The sequence below is a fragment of the Erithacus rubecula genome (assembly GCF_903797595.1).
Source record: "Erithacus rubecula genome assembly, chromosome: Z".
NCBI classification, from domain to species: Eukaryota; Metazoa; Chordata; class Aves; order Passeriformes; family Muscicapidae; genus Erithacus; species Erithacus rubecula.
Genome location: NC_136661.1, coordinates 17,021,286 through 17,042,142, shown reverse-complemented (window position 1 = coordinate 17,042,142; position 20,857 = coordinate 17,021,286). Strand labels below are relative to the sequence as shown.

General features: G+C 36.0%; 1 protein-coding gene across 1 annotated transcript in view; it reads left to right on the top strand.

The window, feature by feature from the left end:
• Positions 1-20,857, top strand: part of NDUFS4 (NADH:ubiquinone oxidoreductase subunit S4) — a 47,417-nt gene that overhangs the window by 13,476 nt on the left and 13,084 nt on the right. Inside the window, exon 2 of the mRNA XM_079330434.1 lies at positions 6,743-6,821. Coding sequence (XP_079186560.1) covers positions 6,743-6,821 — 79 coding nt within the window. The remainder of the gene's footprint in view (positions 1-6,742; positions 6,822-20,857) is intronic.

Genomic DNA, 20,857 nt, shown 5'->3' with positions numbered 1-20,857 from the left:
TTTTCCTCCAAACACGAAAGTTACTCTTGCAGTTCATACTACAAAATAGAATTACGTGTCACCATAGGCAGTGTTTGGCACTGTATCCGTATTTTGCTTCTGTTGGAAAGTAGTAGACTGTAAGTGAAACTGAGTGAAAATAAAATGCCATTGACTTTGTCGTTATCACTTCAACTACAGTAGTGAGTTTAACACCAAGAAAGCATTATCCCACTGTGTTTAAATTAATCTCTCACAAGTCTAACTTTGCAAACTGTCTTTATAAAAATGCATTTATTTTGGGGCTAAATAAAAATACACTATATTGGGCTGAATACTGTGGTTTGTGTTGCTTTGACATTGTATCATTATTACTTGTGTTTTATGTACCAGAACTTTATACTGATTTGTACTTAGTCTGTTTAATCACAGTATATGGCTTGGACACTGTGGAAGTTGTTAGCTGGTAGTGTTTCTTTTAGTTCTTTTTGTTCAGAATTTAATGTTTTTATAGTGGCTGTACCTTTTGAAGCTTATATAATACTAAATGCAATAATTTTAAAAAGGTTGGTTTTCTAAAAATGAACAATATTCAGTGTATTGAATGGTTTATCATGGCTTATTCAGATATGTATATTCACATCCACTGGTGTCCTGGTCTTCAGTGTCAAAATACTTAAAACATCCTTTAGATTTACTTCTTGATGACTGTCTTCATTTTTCACATGGCACATGGGACTTTCTTCTAGACTTTGTTTTACCTATACGTTATGATCTTATTACCTGTTTTGTGATACCTGGATTTTTAAAACCATATCTCCAACAGCTGACCAAAAGGGGGTGCTAATAGATCAAACAGTCAGATGTGTTGCATGAAGAGGTTAAGGAAAAGGTTTTGTGCAATGGCTTAAGTCCCAGCTACTGAATTGTGTCAGGAAAATACAAGTTTTCATGTCTGAGTTTTGTGTAGCATTCCGATCACAGCACTGCTCTCAGTGGAAGGCAAATTGATGCCATGTAAATATGGCAGTATCTTACCATGTAGGGATTAAGCAAGAGTTACTTAGCAGATATTTGTCAATTTTGTTTAGCAGTTTAATACAGATACCCAGAGCTACCAAGTAATACATTCAAGTCAGATGCTTTAATTCAAAGGACAATAGACATCTACTCACCAGTTTTTTAGTGCTTGCTTTCTCTTGTTCAGCGGAAGATAATGGCTTCAGCAGAGCGGGGGCCTATAACCTAAGAAGGGAATTGAAGACCTAAGAATCTTCCCTGCAACGAGGATCTGCTATGTCCTTATCTTACAGTGGGAAAAGATGTTTGAGAGACCTGGTACTGTTGTGAATATTGTAGTTTTCCAGTAGACTGAAGAACTTTAGTGGCTTCTTGCTGGACTCCTTCATTTGTGTAGCGGGATGTTGAACCATTTGTGACTTCCTGTAACTGCAGATGATGGTGGAAGGGGAATACACGCTTATCATGGAAGACATGGTTAGGTGATCACAGCATTTGTTTTTTCAGGACACATGGTACCTAAAGAAAGTTTTAAATTCTACAAACACACATTTTTGCTGGTAGTTCTCATTAATTCATTCTGTGTTACTGAGCTGAGTTACAAGTATTTAATAAGAAGACCATGTAATTTAGTGTTTGCCAAGTATCTATTCCTGTCTTCTCTATACAGTGTAAAAGACATTTTACATACCTAGGCTTATTTTGAGACTCTAAAATAACAAATGATAGCCATAATTATTTCTAGATGCAATGTTCAGTTCTATAACACCTCTCTTAAGAACTATGCACAGTGGAAGAAAAAGTTATTTGGACCTTTTTAAAATTCCTGAGACCCAGAAATATCATTAAAGTATATTGTTTTGTAGTATATATATAATAAAGTCTATGCTGAAGTAATCAGATGGTGGTAAAGACAAAATCTTACTATACAATGTTACAGTTTAAATGAGCTGTAGAAATTAGTATGATGAAATTATTATAAACTATAAAAAATCTCAATTTACAGTAGTGTAAAATAATAAGTAGTGTAAACGAGATTAAGGAATTGAGATTCTTAACACAATGGCATGGAGCAGGGAGAAAATCCTTTTGTGAATTTAAATTGAATGATAATGATATTTAAATGCTGGACTCAGAAGATAAAGGAGTTACTATAGTGTGGGAAAGTATATGGAAAGTCATAAAGGAGAGAGGGGACTTTTTTAGTAAACCTTAATTTTTGTTTTATGTAATTTGGAAGAGTTTTTGTTTTAAAAGGCAAGCTTTTACAAAAAGGTGGGTTTCTTTTTTTAAAACCTAGGTTTTTACATTTAAACACCTGTTTGTTCACCACCAGCAAGCTCCATATAAGAAAAACATTTGGGCAGATTCACAACAGAGCTGTGGCCAGTTTGGAGCCTTTATTTGTTAGATAGTAACTGTGAAGGAAGTTCGTTTGGTACATGTTTTGAATAGGTCATAAATGAGCCTAGAAGATAGCAAGGTTTATTGTTGCTAGCCTCATGTAAAACTTTCTGTATAGTTTCTGTAGTTCTGAATTATTTTGACAGTCTATTTGTTATTATTCTAGGTATTCTGTGCACAATAATCAGAGTTTTATTAGACTTGGAATAGGGTAGAAGTAGAAGTTCCTGCTCTTAAGGCCTCATCCCAAAATATTTTAACAAGGAAAAAAGAAAGCACAAGCAGTCAAAAAGAAGCAAAATGGAGTAATGTATACCCATATTGTTACAGAGAGAAAGGAAGAAAGCAGATTACCTTTCCAGAGGTTAGTAATAGAAAAAACACAGTAGGATCTTGTGAGGATGGAATTGTAAAATGTATGTTCTATACTTCTGCAAGATTACCCATCAGAAAAGCTACCTAAAAGTCAAGGTGGATGTGGGCAAATATTAATGGAGAATTTTGTGAGAACTACTGTACTGTTGAGGGTGAAATACAAGGTTTAAATCAGGCGTTCACTTAAGTGATTTAGATTGTAATATCTATTCTACCTTCAAGTTAAATGGATTTGCAAAGTTTATACCATTTCTAAGGTGAAGCCTGAGTGATGAAATTACACTTGCCATTGTGGGAGTTTTGAGAAGATTGTGTGAAAGAGGTGCTTTTTCTGGTTCTGTCCTCGGATTAGAGCCTGATACTAGCTACAAAGTTGTGATGAAGCCTGTTGAAAATTAAACAGGCATTCTGAGAATCAAGCTACACTTTCTATTAACTTTTTAATAGTAGTATTTAGTTAATATTATATTTCAGAGTTGCTGGTTTCCCCAAACTTCAGATTATTTTCCTATGAGAGATGCAACAAATGGAAATATTGTCAGCCTGTCATCTTTAAAGCAGAACTAGTGTTTTATGTATTTTCATGTGGAGGTCTCTCTTCTGCTGACTTGAGATTCACTTTCCTAGTCTGGTCCAAAAACCAGTTTTCAACCACACTTCAATTAGGAAGTTCTTAGGGAAAGTATGTTCTGTCCAACTCATTGCAATTCAGGGAAGGACAGAAGACAGCTTATTCAAGAAGTGTACAAGGTTGCAAATTCCAGTAACAGTTCTGTATATTTCAGAATTGTGTAGTCAAAAGAAATGAAATATTATGAAGAGGAGAAGTTGACTTAGGTTAGTAAGCTGTTCATCTGCTTGTGAAGAATAGCTAAAATAATCATGGGGAGCTTTTAAGGTATGATGGCTTGGAAGTTACCTAGCTGACAGAGTCATCTCGTGCAAAAAACCCATCTCCCTCTGTGTAAAATGTGGAGGCATCTCAGAAAGAGATCCTGCCCACCTTTAATCTGATGGGATTTTTACCCTGCTCTTGATCATGGCATTAGTAAAAACAATGTCAAATGACATAAAGCTGAGTGGAAATAATTTTCAGGGGCATGGCATTTGTACTGTTCAAAGCTGATTAGTACTTTTTCAGTTTAAAACAAAACAACCAACTCTCAACCATATTCAAACTAAATTGTGCTAAATTTTGTCTATAATTGAATTTGTGTTACAAGAAAAAGCTGATCAGCTTTTCTACAACCCTTGCCTACTTGAATCTTTATATATTTATCAGATGTCTCTACAGAGCAAGGTTAAAAGAATTTCTTGATTTATAGTCTAGATGAGTTTTCTTTAGAGAACAAAATTGTATAATCCAATGTCCTTCTTTGTACGTACATCAAGTAATGTTATGAACACTGTATCACATGAAGTTCTGGAATACCTGCAGAATATTACTTTGATACTAAGGCTACTGTAGTGGGGAGGAAACTAATTTTCCTGTTATAATGTTTTTTCCTTATTTAAGGTTGGATACCTTGAGGCTTTAGCTACTTAGGTTTGGAACACAAGTGTAATGCTGCTGTTCAGGACGCTCTTAGGGTAACTTGGTGTGAGTTGAATAAGGACCAAGTAGCAGCCTGTTCTCCTAGTACTGCAGTATCTCTCTAGTCTGTTTTTGTGATGTATTATTTTACATGTGCAAATTGTTGAGCCAGAAATCTCTGGTACAGAGATTTTGAGCTAAAAAAGTCATTACCTTGAATTTTTATGGAATTATTGTGCTTCCTTGCACTTGAAAACTTTTGGGTTTTGAAACAAAGTAATTTTCCTGACAGATTTTGTCACTTTAGATAGCAATAGATGTGTCTGTCCATGCCACAGAGTTAGGTGATTCTATGAACTTTAAGATGTTTTGAAGTTGTCAATGGCAGAGGGAAGATAATTTAGTAAAAGGTAATCTGTTTTAAAAGTATAGATTTATATTAAATGTTTCGGAATTGAACTTTGTTCCAGTTGCATAATTTCAGAGAGTTCTTGTGGAGAAAACTGAATTCCTGCATTTTTGCTCCTCATTTCCTTAAAATGGCCTTAATTAAATATGGAACACACTATTGTCTACCTGGATTTCTCCAAGGGTTCTAATACACTGGTGTGTTCCAGTCTAATGAAGTGGTCCATGCCGTGGGGGGAACTGGCTGTCAGCAACACTCTGAGGGTGGTGGTGCCTCGCTTGGCAACCTGTCACAACAGGGTCCCCAGGGATCAGCTTTGGGACCAGCACTGTTTCATTTATCTATGGTGGGATTCTGATAAACCCTGATAAAAGTTTGCTGATGATACCAAACTGTGTGGGAAAGTGGAGACTTTGGAAAGGAAATTCACCCTGCAGGAATACCTAGACAGGCTGCAAGAGTGGGCTAACAAGAGTTTATGAGTTCAGCAAGAGCAAGTTGCAGTTGTTCAGCCTGGGAAATCATAATCCAGAACTGCAGTTTAGTCTGGTATTTACCTGACTGGGGTCTAGTTCTGGGATAAGGGACCCGGGGGTCCTGGAGGAGAACAGTCTCAGTCTGTATGGACAGTTGCTTCTGAGCAGAGAGGCAACAGATTGCTGGGTTGCATCAACAAAAGCATAACCAGCAGAAATTAAGAAGTTATGATACCACTGTTCTCAGCACTTCTCAGGCCATACCTGTAATACTACATGGGCAGGCTGGAGATGGTCCAAAAGGCCACAAAGATTATCAAAGGACAGGGAAGCCTGCCATACAAGGAAAGGCTGAATGAATTGGGTTGGTTTAGTCTTGAGAAGACTTGGAGGAGACCTTATCACCGTGTTCCAGTATTTTAAAAGGTGGTTACACATAAGGTGGACACTCCTTTTTTGCAGTGAGTTGCATGCAAAAGGAACTAATGGTACAAGTTACTCCTTCGGAGATCTTGGTTAGACACAAGGAAAATTTTTCAGAATGTGGTAGAGTCAGTCAGCTATTATTGGAACAATCTCTCCAGGAAAGTGATGGGTTCCTTAGTGTTGGACAATTCAAACATTCAGCTGGACAGGGTGCTGGGCCATCTTGTCTAGACCGTGCTTTTGCCAAGATAGATTGGAACAGATAGTCTTTGAGGTTCTCTTCTCTTCCAACCTGGTATTCTATCATGAGGTCAGACAATTAGGTTTCTTGGCTTGTTTCACCTGCTGTTGCATTATTTTGACAAAAGATGATTTGTTCTCAAGGGGCCTAATCCTTTCATTGTGTCATAATGTAAGCTAAGGGCAAATTTGACTTGTTAATTCAGTGATGTGGAATTGGGTTCTCTGTTTCCATATATATCTTACAGATTTAGCAATTCTGCAAAAATATAAATTGCATGTCTTAGAAATTAATAAGCTGGCCCAAAAATATTTAGAAATTAAGCAAAATAATTGTGAGTTTTGCCCACTTACAACCAGAAAACTCTGTTTGCGGTATCGGCTTAGAGTTTGTTTTGTCAATTTTTTGGTTGGTTTGGGTTTTTTTGAATTTTGTTAATGTTCTGTTATTGAAGTATGGAATTGGTGGTTGACCATTACAAATAGATTTAGGATTTTTTTCTCTGATGCCATCAGTTTAAGGATCAGAATTCCAGAATGCTTGCAGCAGCCTTGTATTTTTCTGTCTGTTCGTGACAATCCAGCTACTGTACATTCATATAGAGCAGTACAGTCCTTGCCACTGGCAGTCTCTCTGTGACAGAGAGCCTGTAGGCTGACATAAAGTGCAGCCTGTTGTGAACTGCTAAGTGGGAGTCTGCCAAAAACTCAGCAGACAGAACTAATTGGGGAGAAAAAGGATTTTTGTGCCCTCATCTCTCCCTCTTCAATTTTTTTTACAAGACGGATATTGTTAAAGTAACTTGTTTATGTAAGATTTGTCTGCCTCTATTTTCTCATTGCATGAATCATTTTTTAACTTCAAGTCTTGCACTGCAGGTCACTGAGCACTTCCACATGGCGGCTGGCACAGGACCAAACTCGAGACACGCAACTCATCACAGTTGATGAAAAATTGGTAAGGGTTTTCTACTGAATACTATGATACAGCCTTCAGGGTTATTTCTGCACAATAGGCATTCAGTATGGTATTCTGCGTTCTTCTAGGAAAAAGCCATATAAATGTGAACTACAAAGCAACTGTCCTTTATACACTTTTAAAAGTGGAACATCAGTAAAACATAAGTATGTGAATGAATATGGCATTCAAAGTGTTAAGCAATGAAAAATGATGAGTACCTTATTTATTATTGTTATATTTTAGTCAGAGACCAGTGTGGGCTGTAATTAATAACAAATTTGCTCTTTTTGAAATTTATGTGTATTTTCTGTGTAACGAAATTATGTGGAATTTGCCAGCTTCCTGAAGTTTTTTCATTGGTATCCATGTTAATAAAGATACTGTGTAAAGATATATCATGGAAGATTATTGTTACTATGCACATACACTCTAGCTTTTGAATATGCATGAAGGTTAGATTACAACTGGAAACAAATGCATAACATTCTTCTGCTAATCAGTAGCAGATCAGAAATTTGGCAATCTTTTCTTGTAACTTCTTCCATAATGTGTGGTCTGTTACTCTAGATGCAACCTGACACTTATGTTTACATTATTCAATAGTATAATTTTTGTAAGACTTCTGGGGGAAATGCATCGCAGCAGAAGCATGCCTTTCATTGGTTTTCTTACTGCTTTTGAATCTCCAGGAAAACAATGTTCCTGTCATATGTACCAGACAGTTCACACTGTAGGTATCTTTTTTGTGTCCCTGAAGCTATACTAACTACCTGAGAAATATTTGGAATTTATATTTATAAACTGTACATTTGTAATGATATGTACAAGTTGAGACAGCTGAAGTTTAAGAGGCTGTTGGAAAAACCCCACACTTCATCAACTTTCTGGGGCTTTTTTCTCTCATGCTTTGTATATAGATGTAGCAGTAATAATCTACTTACAAGTGAAAAAAATAACTGGTGACTTCATAAACTTCTTTCTAAATTTGAGAAATAACAGTATAATCTTAGATTTAAAAATTAAGGAAAAAATAGTATTTGATTCTCGCAAATATGATTATCTATTTAGTCTAGTTGCATAACCTGGGATCAGGAAATTTTTACAGAGATCATGAGTCACTGTGTAAATAAGATTGAACAAGACAGTAGACCTACATTTTCTGAAATTATTTCTAAATGCACTGTTCTTTAATGTTAAAAGATACATATATATATTAGAATACCTCTTTTATAATGCTTAAAAACTATCACATTTCCCTGTTGAGGCCTTGGGTGATGGGTACATATGTCTGAAAAGACTACAATGTAAAGATAGACACACAAAAAAAACACTGTTCCATCTTCCATATTGAATTTAAATGTACATTATCCAAAGTTAGTGTTGTACATTACCCTGTCTAGCTATGAGAGTTTATACTTCCAGTTGAGTTAAGGTAAAACTGGTTTGAAATACAGCTATTCAGTTCCCTTAGTGTTACTGTAAATACACTTTACATGGAGTGCGTATTTCTAATGTCATTATATGTTGTCACCAAGTTGAAAACTCTCATATCATATTTGCTGAGGTTTTCATAGATCTCGTATTATCAGCCATTAAGCCATTAATTTTGATACATATAATGAATCAAAAATTATTATCTTTATTATCTTGGAGTGTTAGGTTAAATGTCAGACTAAAAAGTGTTCTAAAAGTGTTGTGTGTGTAGGTCCATGTTCTAAACACAAAAATCTTTTTTTCTTTTTTAGATTATTGTAGGATGTGATACAGAATGACAAAAAATTAGAAACTTCCTTTTTGGATTTCATTAAATTTTGTGAATAGTTTTCATAATGTTCTAAATTAATGTTCTTTTAATGGGCAAAAATTATATCCCATTAGCAAGGAAAATTATGTCAGGATTTGATGTGGTTTTCAACTGTTTCAACCTTAGGAGAAATTCTCTAGGCACCTGTTAAGTCTCATGCTAGAGTACTAGCTTACCTTATTTTAGGTTGCTGCAATATATTTCCTATTTTTAAGTGTGGTTAATTGCAACCAATTGAGGCTAATTTAGCATATTACAGGTGTTTTCTGTTAATTAATGTTACAAAGCATGCCATTATTTCTTGCGAATTGTGTTTAAACTATGCTCTGGAAATTGATGGTTAATGTTTAATTTTAAAACAGCCTCTTCTATTACAGATTGTTAGAAAACATTAAATCCTATTTTGATGGATTTGCCATCTTTGTCTTATTTTTAATTTTTTTTAAAGCTGGACATCCCCTTATATGTGTTTTTGCTTCCATTTCAGAAGGAGCAAGAACAGGTGGAAGAGGGGGATATGGTTATCCTTGTTTGTTACTCTCATCTTGTAACTTGCTTTGAAACTGAACTCTTCTGTGACTTGATATTTACAAAGCTGGTAGAGTAATGCTAAGGTTGTTGAAAGCATTTAACTGCATAATGTAGTGGAGTTAATCTGTATTTCCAGTGCTCTTACAGACCTTGTGTTTTTATGTGTACACGTGTATGCTAAAACTTGTTCAACAGAATGATTTGGTTCTAGGAGTGCTAAACTATTCCTTGTGTTGGGAAACACAAATTAAATAGAGGAGGTATGAGCATCCTGACATTGAGTAATTAGGTGATAGTCAGTCACTTCCTTCCTGCAGCCTAGACTCTGTTGAATGCAACAGAAAAATTAGTTCTAATGAAATAGTACGAAAACTAGTGGTTTAAACTACATTCATCACAGTAGGAAAAAAGTGTGTCTCTTCAATGTAAAAGAAGCTACACTCAGCTTGCATAGAACACATCCAAGAAATTATATTTCTATATCAGTTATTAGCTGCTTTCAGTGAATACTGAATAAAATAATTTTTAATGGACAGTAAAATCTGAAGAAAATAACATACAAAATTAAAAAAGCTCAACAGAAATGCAGTTCTTGCATCACATTTTGATTCTCTGGCCGCCAATTAGGTCATATTCCAAGAGTCTGGACAAATAGCTGTGTGAAAAGTAGTCTCTCAAGGCCCTGCTTGCATTAGGAAATTTGGGCTATGGAGAGCAAAGGCTGTCAGCTGCAAGTCTCACTCAGGTACTGTTCCAAATTATTTAACCGTTTGTGTGTATGACATAATATAATATTGTCATTATAAAATGTTGAAGTGACTTTGCCTGAAATACAGATTTGAGCTGTTCTGATTCCTGTGGTTTGTTTCAGTTGTGAGTACGGTGCATCAATACTGTGTGTAGCTAAAAGTCATCCAGTTCAGCATGCATGCTTTAAGCAGGCTTCCCAGTCAGTGCTGGTAAGGTTTCATTGTGGATGTTTAGCCTGGAGTTAGGCACTTTGTTGGAGGTTGCCCTTTGCAGCTGAAAGGTTCCCACAAATATTTGCCAATAAAAGGATTTTTTTTACTGGTTAAATGATGATATTTCAAGAATGTTTCAAAATTAGAACTACTGTCTGAAATTATCCATTGCATTGCTAAAGTAGAATATTCAGCTAATAATGTATATTCTGTAGCTCAAGGCAAAAAATATTGCAAGAGCAGTTATAGGGCTTGGGGAGTGGTAGTTACCTTACAGATGTTTTTATTCTGTATCAGGCCAAGATGAAATAAGATGAGTTGCTGCAGTGAGTTAAGTATTCCAGGCCAGTGCTACACAATGCAGTTTAAATGGTACTAAAACAGTTTTCAGCATGGTGAGAACATCTAGGGACAGACTATTACAAGCATGAAAGGCTAAATAGAATGATGCTATTAACATTTCATCACATGTCCTGAAGTTGTTTTATCTGTACTGCTAGTTAACCTTTCCTAAGAATGGTTTGTAAGTCTTAGTACTGAAACTCATTAAGGGACTATTTTCCCTCAGACTGTAGACAAACTCTGTAACTCACTGAAGATAACTTCCATAAACCAAACCGGGCACAGAAAATCTGAATCTTTTTTTGAGGCTGAGCCATTCACGCTTTTGGAAGGGCACTCAAAACGAGCTGAAAATGCCATATACTGCAGCAGCCTAGGCCAGTGATGTAAGTCAGTGTGGATGAAGGACAGGCCATGATGTTGTCTACCTGAATTTTAGGAAATCCTTTCTCATATCTTTCTCCTAAAAAAAAAAAAAATCTGCTCATGGCCTAGATGGGTATACTTTTCACTCAAGGGAAGCCTGAGTGGCCAATGTTTAAATACTGAAAGGCCAAGTCCAGAGAGTGGTGGTGGATGAAGTTAAGTCCAGTTGGTACTGATTATAAGTGGTGTTCCCCAGGCCTCAGTATTAGAGCTAGTCCTGTATGATATCCATACTGGTGATCTGGTCAAGGGGATTGAGTGCATCCTCGGTCAGTTTGTAGGTGCCACCACATTGGACAGGAGTAGACATCTGCTGGAAGGTAGAAGGGTTTTGCAGGGGCTTCTGGACAGGCTGATTGGTGGACTGAGGCCAATGGTGTGAGGTTCAATAAGATTAAGTCCTACTCTTGGGTCACAACAACCCCAGGCAATGCCACAGGCTGGGATAGAGTGGCTAGAAAGGACCTGGGGGTGCTGGTGGCAGCAGCTGAACATGAGCCAGGGTGTGCCCAGGGGCCAAGAAGGCCAATGGCATCCTGGCTGGATCAGCAATAGTGTGGGCAGCAGGAGCAGGGCAGGGATTGTCCCCCTGTCCTGGGCACTGCTGAGGCCACACCTCGAGTGCTGTGTCCAGCTCTGGGCCTGAGTGCAAGAGAGACACTGAGGGGCTGGAGTGAGTGCAGAGAAGGGAATGGAGCTGGGGCAGGGTCTGGAGCACCAGAGCTGTGAGGAGCAGCTGAGGGGGCTGGAGGTGTTTATCCTCCAGAAAAGGAGGCTCAGGGTGACCTTGTCACTCTCTACAGCTGCCTGGATCAGATTGTGACCAGGTGGGGGTTGACCTTTTCTTTTAGGCAACCAGGGATAGGATGAGAGGACATAAGTTCAAGCTGCTCCAGGGGAGCTTTAGGTTGGAAAGTAGGGAGAATTTTTTTCACAGAATGGAGCTGGGGCAGGGTCTGGGGCACCAGTGCTGTGAGGAGCAGCTGAGGGGGCTGGGGGTGTTTAGCTTGGAGAAAAGGAAGCTCAGAGCACACATCATTGTTCCCTAAAAAGGAACAAGTTCCTTACTTGAAGGGAGGATACAGCCAGATGGAATTGGTCTCTCCTCCCAAGCAGCAGTTCATAGGAGAAGAGGAAATGGGTTGGATATTAGGAAAAATTTCTTCACAGGAAAGGGTGTAAAGCATTGGAACAGGCTGCCTCAGGATGTGGGAGTCACCATTCCTGATGATGTATAAAAGATGTGTATATGTGGTACTTGAGGACATAGTTTAGTGATGGGTTGGCTGTGCTGAGTTAACAATTGGATTCAATTATCTTACGCGACTTTGCAGTGATTTCCGTGATTCTAATTAATATTGTGAAATCTGTGTCAAGAATCTTAGTAGCTTCATTTTGGCTGCATAGAGGTATCATTTAGTATCTGTTTCAAATCTTTAGTACTAGATAATCCAGGAGTAACAGTGTATTAATAGGATTCTCGGAATATGAACCTTTTCCACAAAAAAGGTGTGGAAACACTCCGGTCCATTTTTTCTGGAAGACCGTGTTATTAGCAAACATTACACGGTGTTTTCAGGATTGAGTCATAGTTTGTTCACTATCCAAATCCCAATTTTGGCTAGGATTAAAAATTAGTGAAATTGTATAATCTTTGTTTGATTAAAAAACCATAGACTTTACTATAATAAACAGTGATAATACTGCAGCTCAAAGTAAAATATACAAACAAGTGAAAAATAGTCTGGAATGATGAAAAACTTCTTCAAAATTCAGTCTGATGGTCTACAGTGCTATGAAACAAAGGACATAGCAAATCACGCTTTAACATGCATTTGAAAGTGTAATCTTTGCTTTCCCAAGAACTGAGAGTATATAATACACTTTACTCTGAAAACCAAAGAAGAAATGTGTCATAAAGTTATGTGTGAGACAGTATGACATTGCATTGAAGACTGTGTGTAGAAGCTGTTTTTGCAAATCAGTGAAGAGAAACACTTGGTAAAGTATGCATTTATTAAGGACAGGCTTACTAGATTTTCTTTTATTGAAACTATTTCAGCCAAGAATTCTCCAAGCATTACCACTGTGCTAAATAATAAGGATATAGTGCATGTTCTATGTTTTGGTTTTCAAGATGCTGTTAACCCATTCTGGGTTAATTCCTTAAGGGTGAGGTGTAGCTGTTTCTAAATTGCCTTAATGGGATAAAAGAATTTGCAATAATCTTTTATTTAATCCACTCTAGCTGCAGTATTTATTCAAGTGGCTACCATGAAGGATTCAATTCAGGACAGTGTTGCTCTGTAGATGAGGAATCTAATTTACAAGCTTTTCTATATATGAATAACTCTGATAAGAACTTGTCATATTCAAAGCATACACAGGACCATGATGGTAGTTTCGGTGGGAGTTTAGTATTACTCATTCCCTCCCCCTAGCCTTAGATTTTCCTCTTGTGGCTTGTCTTCCTTCTATATATTTTTCCTCTAAATTAGATCAGCAGCTTGCATTTTGCTTCAGAATAGTGAAAAATAAATAAAAAATAATGAAGCTGTTATGTAAAATTAGGCTAATAAAGATTCTTTCCCATCCTTTACTTTGCAGATACACTGAGAAACAGTTTCTAGTTTTGTGCAATGGGGCTTTGCAAATGAAGCCTGTGATTTGCAGAAGTACTTCCATCATGGTTGTGTCAAGCAAGCAGGTGATCAGCACACTTGTATAGTGTTGTACAAGATACAAGATTTTTAAAAGTGTTTTGTTTTCATTTGATCATCTGCAGTTCTGTGTTTAACTGCTCTGGTGTTTGAATGATTCTAGAGTCTGATAAAGGTATAAAACTGCATTCTAGAATTATTTCAAAATTAGTTACTTCAGTAAAAGTAAAATATTCAAAAGAGAAGACCATTAGGAAGTGAAAACACATGCACATCTAGTAAAACTAATTTAAGAGTGGACTTGCATAGGGTTAAATGCTTAAAGGCCTTTACTCTGCAGTCACCAATAATTTGTGTGAAACTGCATTTTTGCTGCAAAACATAGTCTTTTAAAAAGTTATTTTTCTATTTCTCTGTTTTAAACTGCCCACACTCCCCCATTTCCCAACCTCTCTCACCCAGAGAAGACTAAGAAATACTACTTTGGGGAGAAGAACACCTTAAAACTTAAACACCTCTAACTTAAAAAAGCAAATTAAATGAAATGTAATATATGAAGGGTTTAATGATTCTGGAAATGGTGATAACCTTTCTTATTTCATGTACACCATTCTTGTCTGCCACAGTATATATTTGTTTCTACGCATTGATTTTTTTGTTTCTAATTGAAATAATTATTGTATCCTTCTTTATAGTTATGGTTGGTAGTTGCATTTGGGCTTAGTTACAGTACAAGCTCAGGTGCAGTTACCGGTTTATCTAGTTATGTACATATTTTCAGTTCTGCATATTTACTGTATTTTGCTGTTTGGCAATTAAATCCCTCCTCAGTTGGACTATCCTAGCTCAATTCAGTCTGTAGTACTTGCTACAACTTGTTTTTGTAAGCAGCTGTAGTTTGATGAAGCTTGGTTTGGAAAACCCAGTTGGCTGATAAGGTGATTTCTGTAAGAATGTCTGTAGGCAACACGTTACTCCCTGTGATAAAGAAGCTTTCTATAACTCTGACAGTCCAAGTAAAGAAATTTCCATCACCTTTATCTGTCTTCCAAGAGCAGTGAATATTGCTGTTACTAAAGTTCAGTTGTAAATAATTGTGGTGCTCAGTTTAGAAAACTGTACATTTTGCAGGTAGCTCAGAACCCTGTATAAAGTGATCAGTTGTTGCATCCATGAAGGCAATTTCCCTCTCATCCCTATGTAGGCTTATTTTGGGTTTAGGCTGGGATAAAAGATTTTGATTTCTTTGGTCTGAAGGTCTTTTCTTTTGGTACATAGTAGTGCTCTCTGCTGGCTGTTGGAAGGAGGAGTGTTGAGGTTACACAACCCTTTTGAGTGTCTGTTTTGTCTGCACTTCCTTCATACAGCATTATTTTACAAAAATTTCAAGGCTTCAATCTAGAGCACTTGGTTAAAATAATGTCTTTTTGAAAAGTATGTAGGTGGTTTTTTTTATCCCATTACATAGTATTTAATTTTCTGTCAAAGAATAATGTTTCTGATAACATTGCTGTGATGGCTGCTCAGAACAAATGAAAGGGGTGTCATTGTGCAGTTTTTACTTTGGATTTCAAAGGGTTATTTAACATGCAAATACTTACTTGGTTTTGGAAGTCTGAATATGCAAAATATGTTTTTAATCTGCTGGAAAAATAAAAGTAAGTCATTGATTCAATCAAGTAATCAAGAGGAGTAAGAAGTAACATCATTTTTTGAAACTGTTTTGTTCATTGGTTTTTCGTTTTAAAGAGTGGTATTTCCATGTTCTCATAAAACAGTTCCATTATCTGAACCTTTTCTAAAACACCCAAGTTAGTGTCCCATGTTACATTCCTAGATGGCATGAATTATTTTTGTCTTCTCAGGAATAGTGAATAAACTCCCTGTACAGTGCTCGTTTTTCTGTGCATTCAAGTGTGTCTTTCTGCATTTCTGTGGTACTAACTTGTAGACTTAGACCACAACTTCTAGCCTAAGAAATAGTAGAAAATCACAAATCCTAAGAAAGTTCCATGTACAGACATGAAATCTGTTTCTAGTCATGAAGTTCTAGCTGAATCATTTTATCAAATCAAAAAGGAAAGGCTTTCCTTGTCTGGAAAGCCTGATAATTTAATGGGATAGTTTAATGCTTAAGAGAGAGCTTGGGGCTTCTTCAGTGCTTTCTGACTCAGATCATCAATGATGGAATCAGATCTTTTTCAAATTCTTGATGGCATTGTGAAATATCTTTGAAGTACTTTCACACTGGCAAAGCTAACCTGTATTTAGTGGAGACATGGACCATGGATGGAACATCTGATGCTCAGATCCAGAATTTTAGTATGACATTTAGCTCTTGTGTTATGAATTACGCACTGTAGAGAAATTGCTTAGTCTCTTGTGTATCTGTTTTGGCATACTCAGTTCTACTCACTCCAAGTTTAAAGCAAAAGAAAGTCTTTGCAGGTGGGAAAATAACTTTTATCCTATTAACAAATGAGAAGGAGCAGAGCGATAAGGAATTTCCATAAAATGCTGGTAAGACAAACCAAAGACAGTATATTTTTAAAAAATGCTTTAATTATGTTGCAGATATTTCTGAAAAATTATGACTGGTTAGTAATTTGGATTAGAATTTTTGCAGAAGTTGTTGGTTTTACTTATCAGTTAATTTTCTGGAAGTGCACATAAATTCACATATAAAAATAAGTATTTGTTTTCCTATGTAGGCCAACATCTGTATAAATCATGTATTTGAAGTTTTTACTGAGTATCATATTAACCAGGCAGAAGCTGTTTTAAAATAAATATTTTAGCTTGCATTAATACTTTATTTTTTATTCTGCTGGTTTGTGTTTTTTCTTAGGACCACATTTTTTTTTGCTGCATTGACCATATTTGAAAGCATTCTTGACTCAACTCATTCGGCATCTGTTGAGTCAGAAGTTGAATATCTTCTCTCTAATGTCTGGTTCCAATACAAATTCTTACTTTTTTATCACCATTTAGTAAACACAATTGTACATTGTTGTCTCCTTTGATTTTTTTCTCCACAGTAGTGGAAAACTGAAAGGAAACATGTAGTGTACCAAGTTGAATTTATTTAATGATGGATTTCTCCCTATTTTATTGGAAAATATATGACCATGATTTCTGTCCTGTAAGTAAAGGCCCAGCATATAAAGTCCAAAGCACTATTTACAGTAATTCTAGAGATAATAAACTAAAACCAGTTGGGAAATAATACGAATATGTTCTAGTTATGATTCAGCTTTTTTAGAGAGAGATTTTTGGAACCATCATTTCTAACTAGCTATATAGATAAATTAAAATAAACCTATTTGTCCAGTGGTACTAAGTATATTTTATTGATAATATTGAAACAGCTGAAGCTCCATCAACCCTTTCCATCCCCACAGTAATGACTGCGATACTGTTAGAAAAGAACCTCCTAAAACACAGTTAAGGTTTAAAAGCTATATGCACTAATTAACAAAATACAGTGAACATTTAAGCTGTTAATAGCCGCAACATCCCTGATGCACAGACCTTCAATATGCTAACACTGCATAACAGTTCTCTATTGTGCATCTCTTTAATGAGGGTAACTGTGTCAGTTCTTTTCTTGCTTCACTACCTGCTGTGTATGGAAATTATGTACACTATTTAGCACTTTCTTTCAACTTCTAAAGTGCATGCATATTACATAGAAGCATTACATCCTGCTTTAGGGTAAGGGGCAGCTTTTAACAGGTCTGATTTCCTTGTAGCTTCTTAAGTGCTACTTTTCTTCTTCTAAAAAGCATGCACTAACAGGGATTTTGCTCTAAATTTGCATTTCTTGATTGGGGATTTGCTTCTGTTTTTCTCTCCTGTGTCTCACCCCACTTGTAACTGTATGGGCAGAGATCTGTTACAGAAATAATTTTCTCTGAAAAGGAGATGTGAAGAATAGAGAACATGCATCACAATGAAGGCAGGCATTGGTTGAATTTCTTGATACTGTTCTTAGTAGCAGACCATACAGTAGTGTGACAGAACTATCAAGTTAAACTTTAAAACACTACTTTTTGCCTTTTTTTTTACCCTCACCTTTGATAAATAGACTGAAACCTAAATAGTTTGCTAAATTTCAAACCTTACAGTTAAATGCTGCTCCATAGCTACCATTCAGTGGGGAATTAATTAATTGGTAGTTGTGAGGTGAAAGGAAAAGAACACTAGAAAAGGCATGATAATGGGATTTAAATTTTAGTATTCTTTGCTCTAGTTTCCAGCCCTGGGACATTGTTAATTAGTTAAAAAAGAATTCACTATTAGTGTTTCATTCATTTAAGTGACAATTTTTCTTATGATTTCATAATAAAAACGTCTTACCAGAATTTTCAGTTCCTAAGGTGTTGATGTACTTCCAAATGGGTACTCAACAGGTCAGACCTTAGAATATTTGCTGTCCAGGTTAGATTAGGAATTGCCCAAGGTATTTCTGCCTCAGAGCAACAATTCCAGTACCTGTGTGTAAGTAGTTTCCTGGTTCCTTGCAGGCTCTTTCCTGTTCTGCTCTTTTGCAGCTCCAATGGATAAGGGAGCTTAGAGAAAGAGCCACGTATTTAACATCAATTGAAAGCATTTCCAAAAGCTGAAGATTATGAAATGAGTGGTACCTGAATTTGAGAACTCTACTGGGGCCTTACTTGGAAATTTTCTTAATTGGTACTTTAAAAAAAGCTTTGTAAGGTTTTCAGATGGGCATAAAGTTGATCATAATTTTAAAATTTCTTCTTCCTGAAAAATAGTAACCTTAATAATCCATTTAAGTAATATGCTTATGGTTTACTTTGTAAATACACATAACTTTTAGTGAATGTTAGAAGAAAGTATTTTATTAAAATAGCATAGAAATAGAAACACAGAAAAATACATATATTATTTCCAGTTCACAAGTAGCCTGAATTTTGGCTTTCACTCCAGATATGAAGACCTCATCCTGAACTTCTGGTTAAGGCTCTTGGTGTCCATGATCAAAACTGGATTGTACAGACTATAAACCATTGGTAATGAATAATTCACCAAGATAATATTGAATACTGTGTTTGGCTTTGCAAACAGTCTTCTTTACTGTGACTTACGCTAGGATTGTATTCTAAATAATCAGAACTGCAAAGTGAATAAATTAGGTTTGAAAAACATGGCATCACTGAACTATAAGTAAACTTCCATATGCTATTTATTTAATAGTATATACAAATTTGAACTAACTGGAGTAATAGCTGCAAAGTTCTTTATCCTAGGTAGTGTCTGTTGGCTAGTATTTCTGTCTGCTTTCTTTCCAAGTTCTTTCCTGCCTGTTCTGTTTTCCACTGAGAAATACTGTCTGCAAGAGCAGTTGCTTATGGTAGTAAATTAGGGAAGTGTTACCATAATATAAATTATTTTAAGATAAATCAGATTGTTTCACTTGTCTGGTTACCCTCTCATTTTCTAAATGCAGGTAAAGTAAGACTGCCTCTTCTTTGATTTGAAAGTCTGTCATCTAAAAATGTGGCTGTAGTCTTGTTCTTCACTAATTGATTTTCTTGCATGTTTTTTAATCTGAGCATTGTGAATTCTAATAAAGTGCTCGAAATACATACACTGTAGAAAACCATATTTTTGAAAGGCCTCACAAAAAGACCTAGCAACTTGTCTGTGTGTACAAGCACAATTTTCTTACATATGCTTGGATGAGCTAGAAAGTATGCTTTCTCTAAATATTGTTGGGTTAAAAGAAAAAGTAGTTTGCAAGATCTTCTGTAATTCAGACTTTTTCCGTCTTGTTCAAGATAATCAAGCTGTTTGTCATGTTGTCAATTTGAAGAACATTGCATCTGCAATGAAGTCTCTTATGAGTACTAGTTGCAACATCAATCTATTTTTATGAAATATACTCTTTGCCCCTGACTGCTCCAGCTTTCCTCTAATTAATTATGATTTTCTTAATATAGATATATAGAGAAACCAAAGTGTAAACTCAGCTGTTTGATTTCCTTTCTTTTTAACATCTTATTATTTACCCAGACATCTACACAGACAAGACATACTGCTACAGGAAAAAAGTACAGTTTTAATACATTTTGGTTTATTGTGGTTATTTCTTGGCAGAAGAATGATACTGAACAAGCAAAAATCTGTCAGTGCTGAAAGTGGGACTTAGGTGTTGTTTACTTGTCCATCAGAATGCAGGCTAAATGGTTGGTATTTTTTGCAACTGTGTAAAGAAAAAAATGCCTCTGTGTTTTGCGTCTTGTCAGGGTACTGGGAAGTGCAAAATCATAGATTTTTGTTATTCTTTCCAGTGTTGTAGTTTAAGCTACAACAAGCAAAAGCACAACTCAGCAGCTTTTCCCATAACTTGCCAGTAATCACTTTTATAAATCCCAATTTTCTGTGACTTTTGAAGGAGATGTAACTAGAAAATTTGGAGATGTACTGTAGACTTCTACTGAAGTATTTTAAAGATGTGAAAGAAGGACTGGTGAGAAGGATGTTTTCTACTTATTACTGTGAAGTCATGTTCCAGTTGTTACTCCTATTTGCTCTTTCCTAATGTTTTTTTCAAATCACAGATTCAAGGAGATGCTGATTTAATGGTGTGTGGAATATGTTACACCATTTTATTTGTAGTATCTCATACAAGCAAGTATAGAATAATATTAAGCATGTAAAATAATGGGAAAGTATAGTGAGCCTTTAGAGCAGGACTACAGGGAAGTTCTTAAGGAGCTCTTGCAACTGCAGTGAATGCTCTGACATCATGGTTGCTCTAGTATTGCATCAGCTGTGAAATACAAACTGATGAATAGAAATGCTGAGGCTACCAGTGCTTGTTTTGGATGCTGACACTTCCTTTGCATTATGGCAGTCAGCAATCTAAAAAGTATTATAGTGGACTTAGTTTGGTTTCAATAATTTGGTGGTTTCTGCTTCTGTTAGACCTACTTTTCTCCATTTTCAAAACTGCTTGTGAAAAAAGATTTTGTTTAAATGGAAGCTTTCATGAAATCTTGGTTATTGTCAAATTCTATTTCCTGTTTACAATGTTTGGTTTTCCTTTTAAAAATACAGTTCTTTAGGTGCTTTTTTCAGCTTCTTTATTAGTCATTCTGCAGGATGGCTACATAGGAGAATATGTTATGAGTAATACCATGTTGTTCACCATTTACTGTGATAATGCAAAATGATTGTGAAGCCTGAAAGAAAACTGTATCCTGTATGATACAAAGTTTCCTAAGGGCAAATATGCTTTTTCCCCTTATTTTGTCTGTGGCTGTTAGATAAATGTTGTCT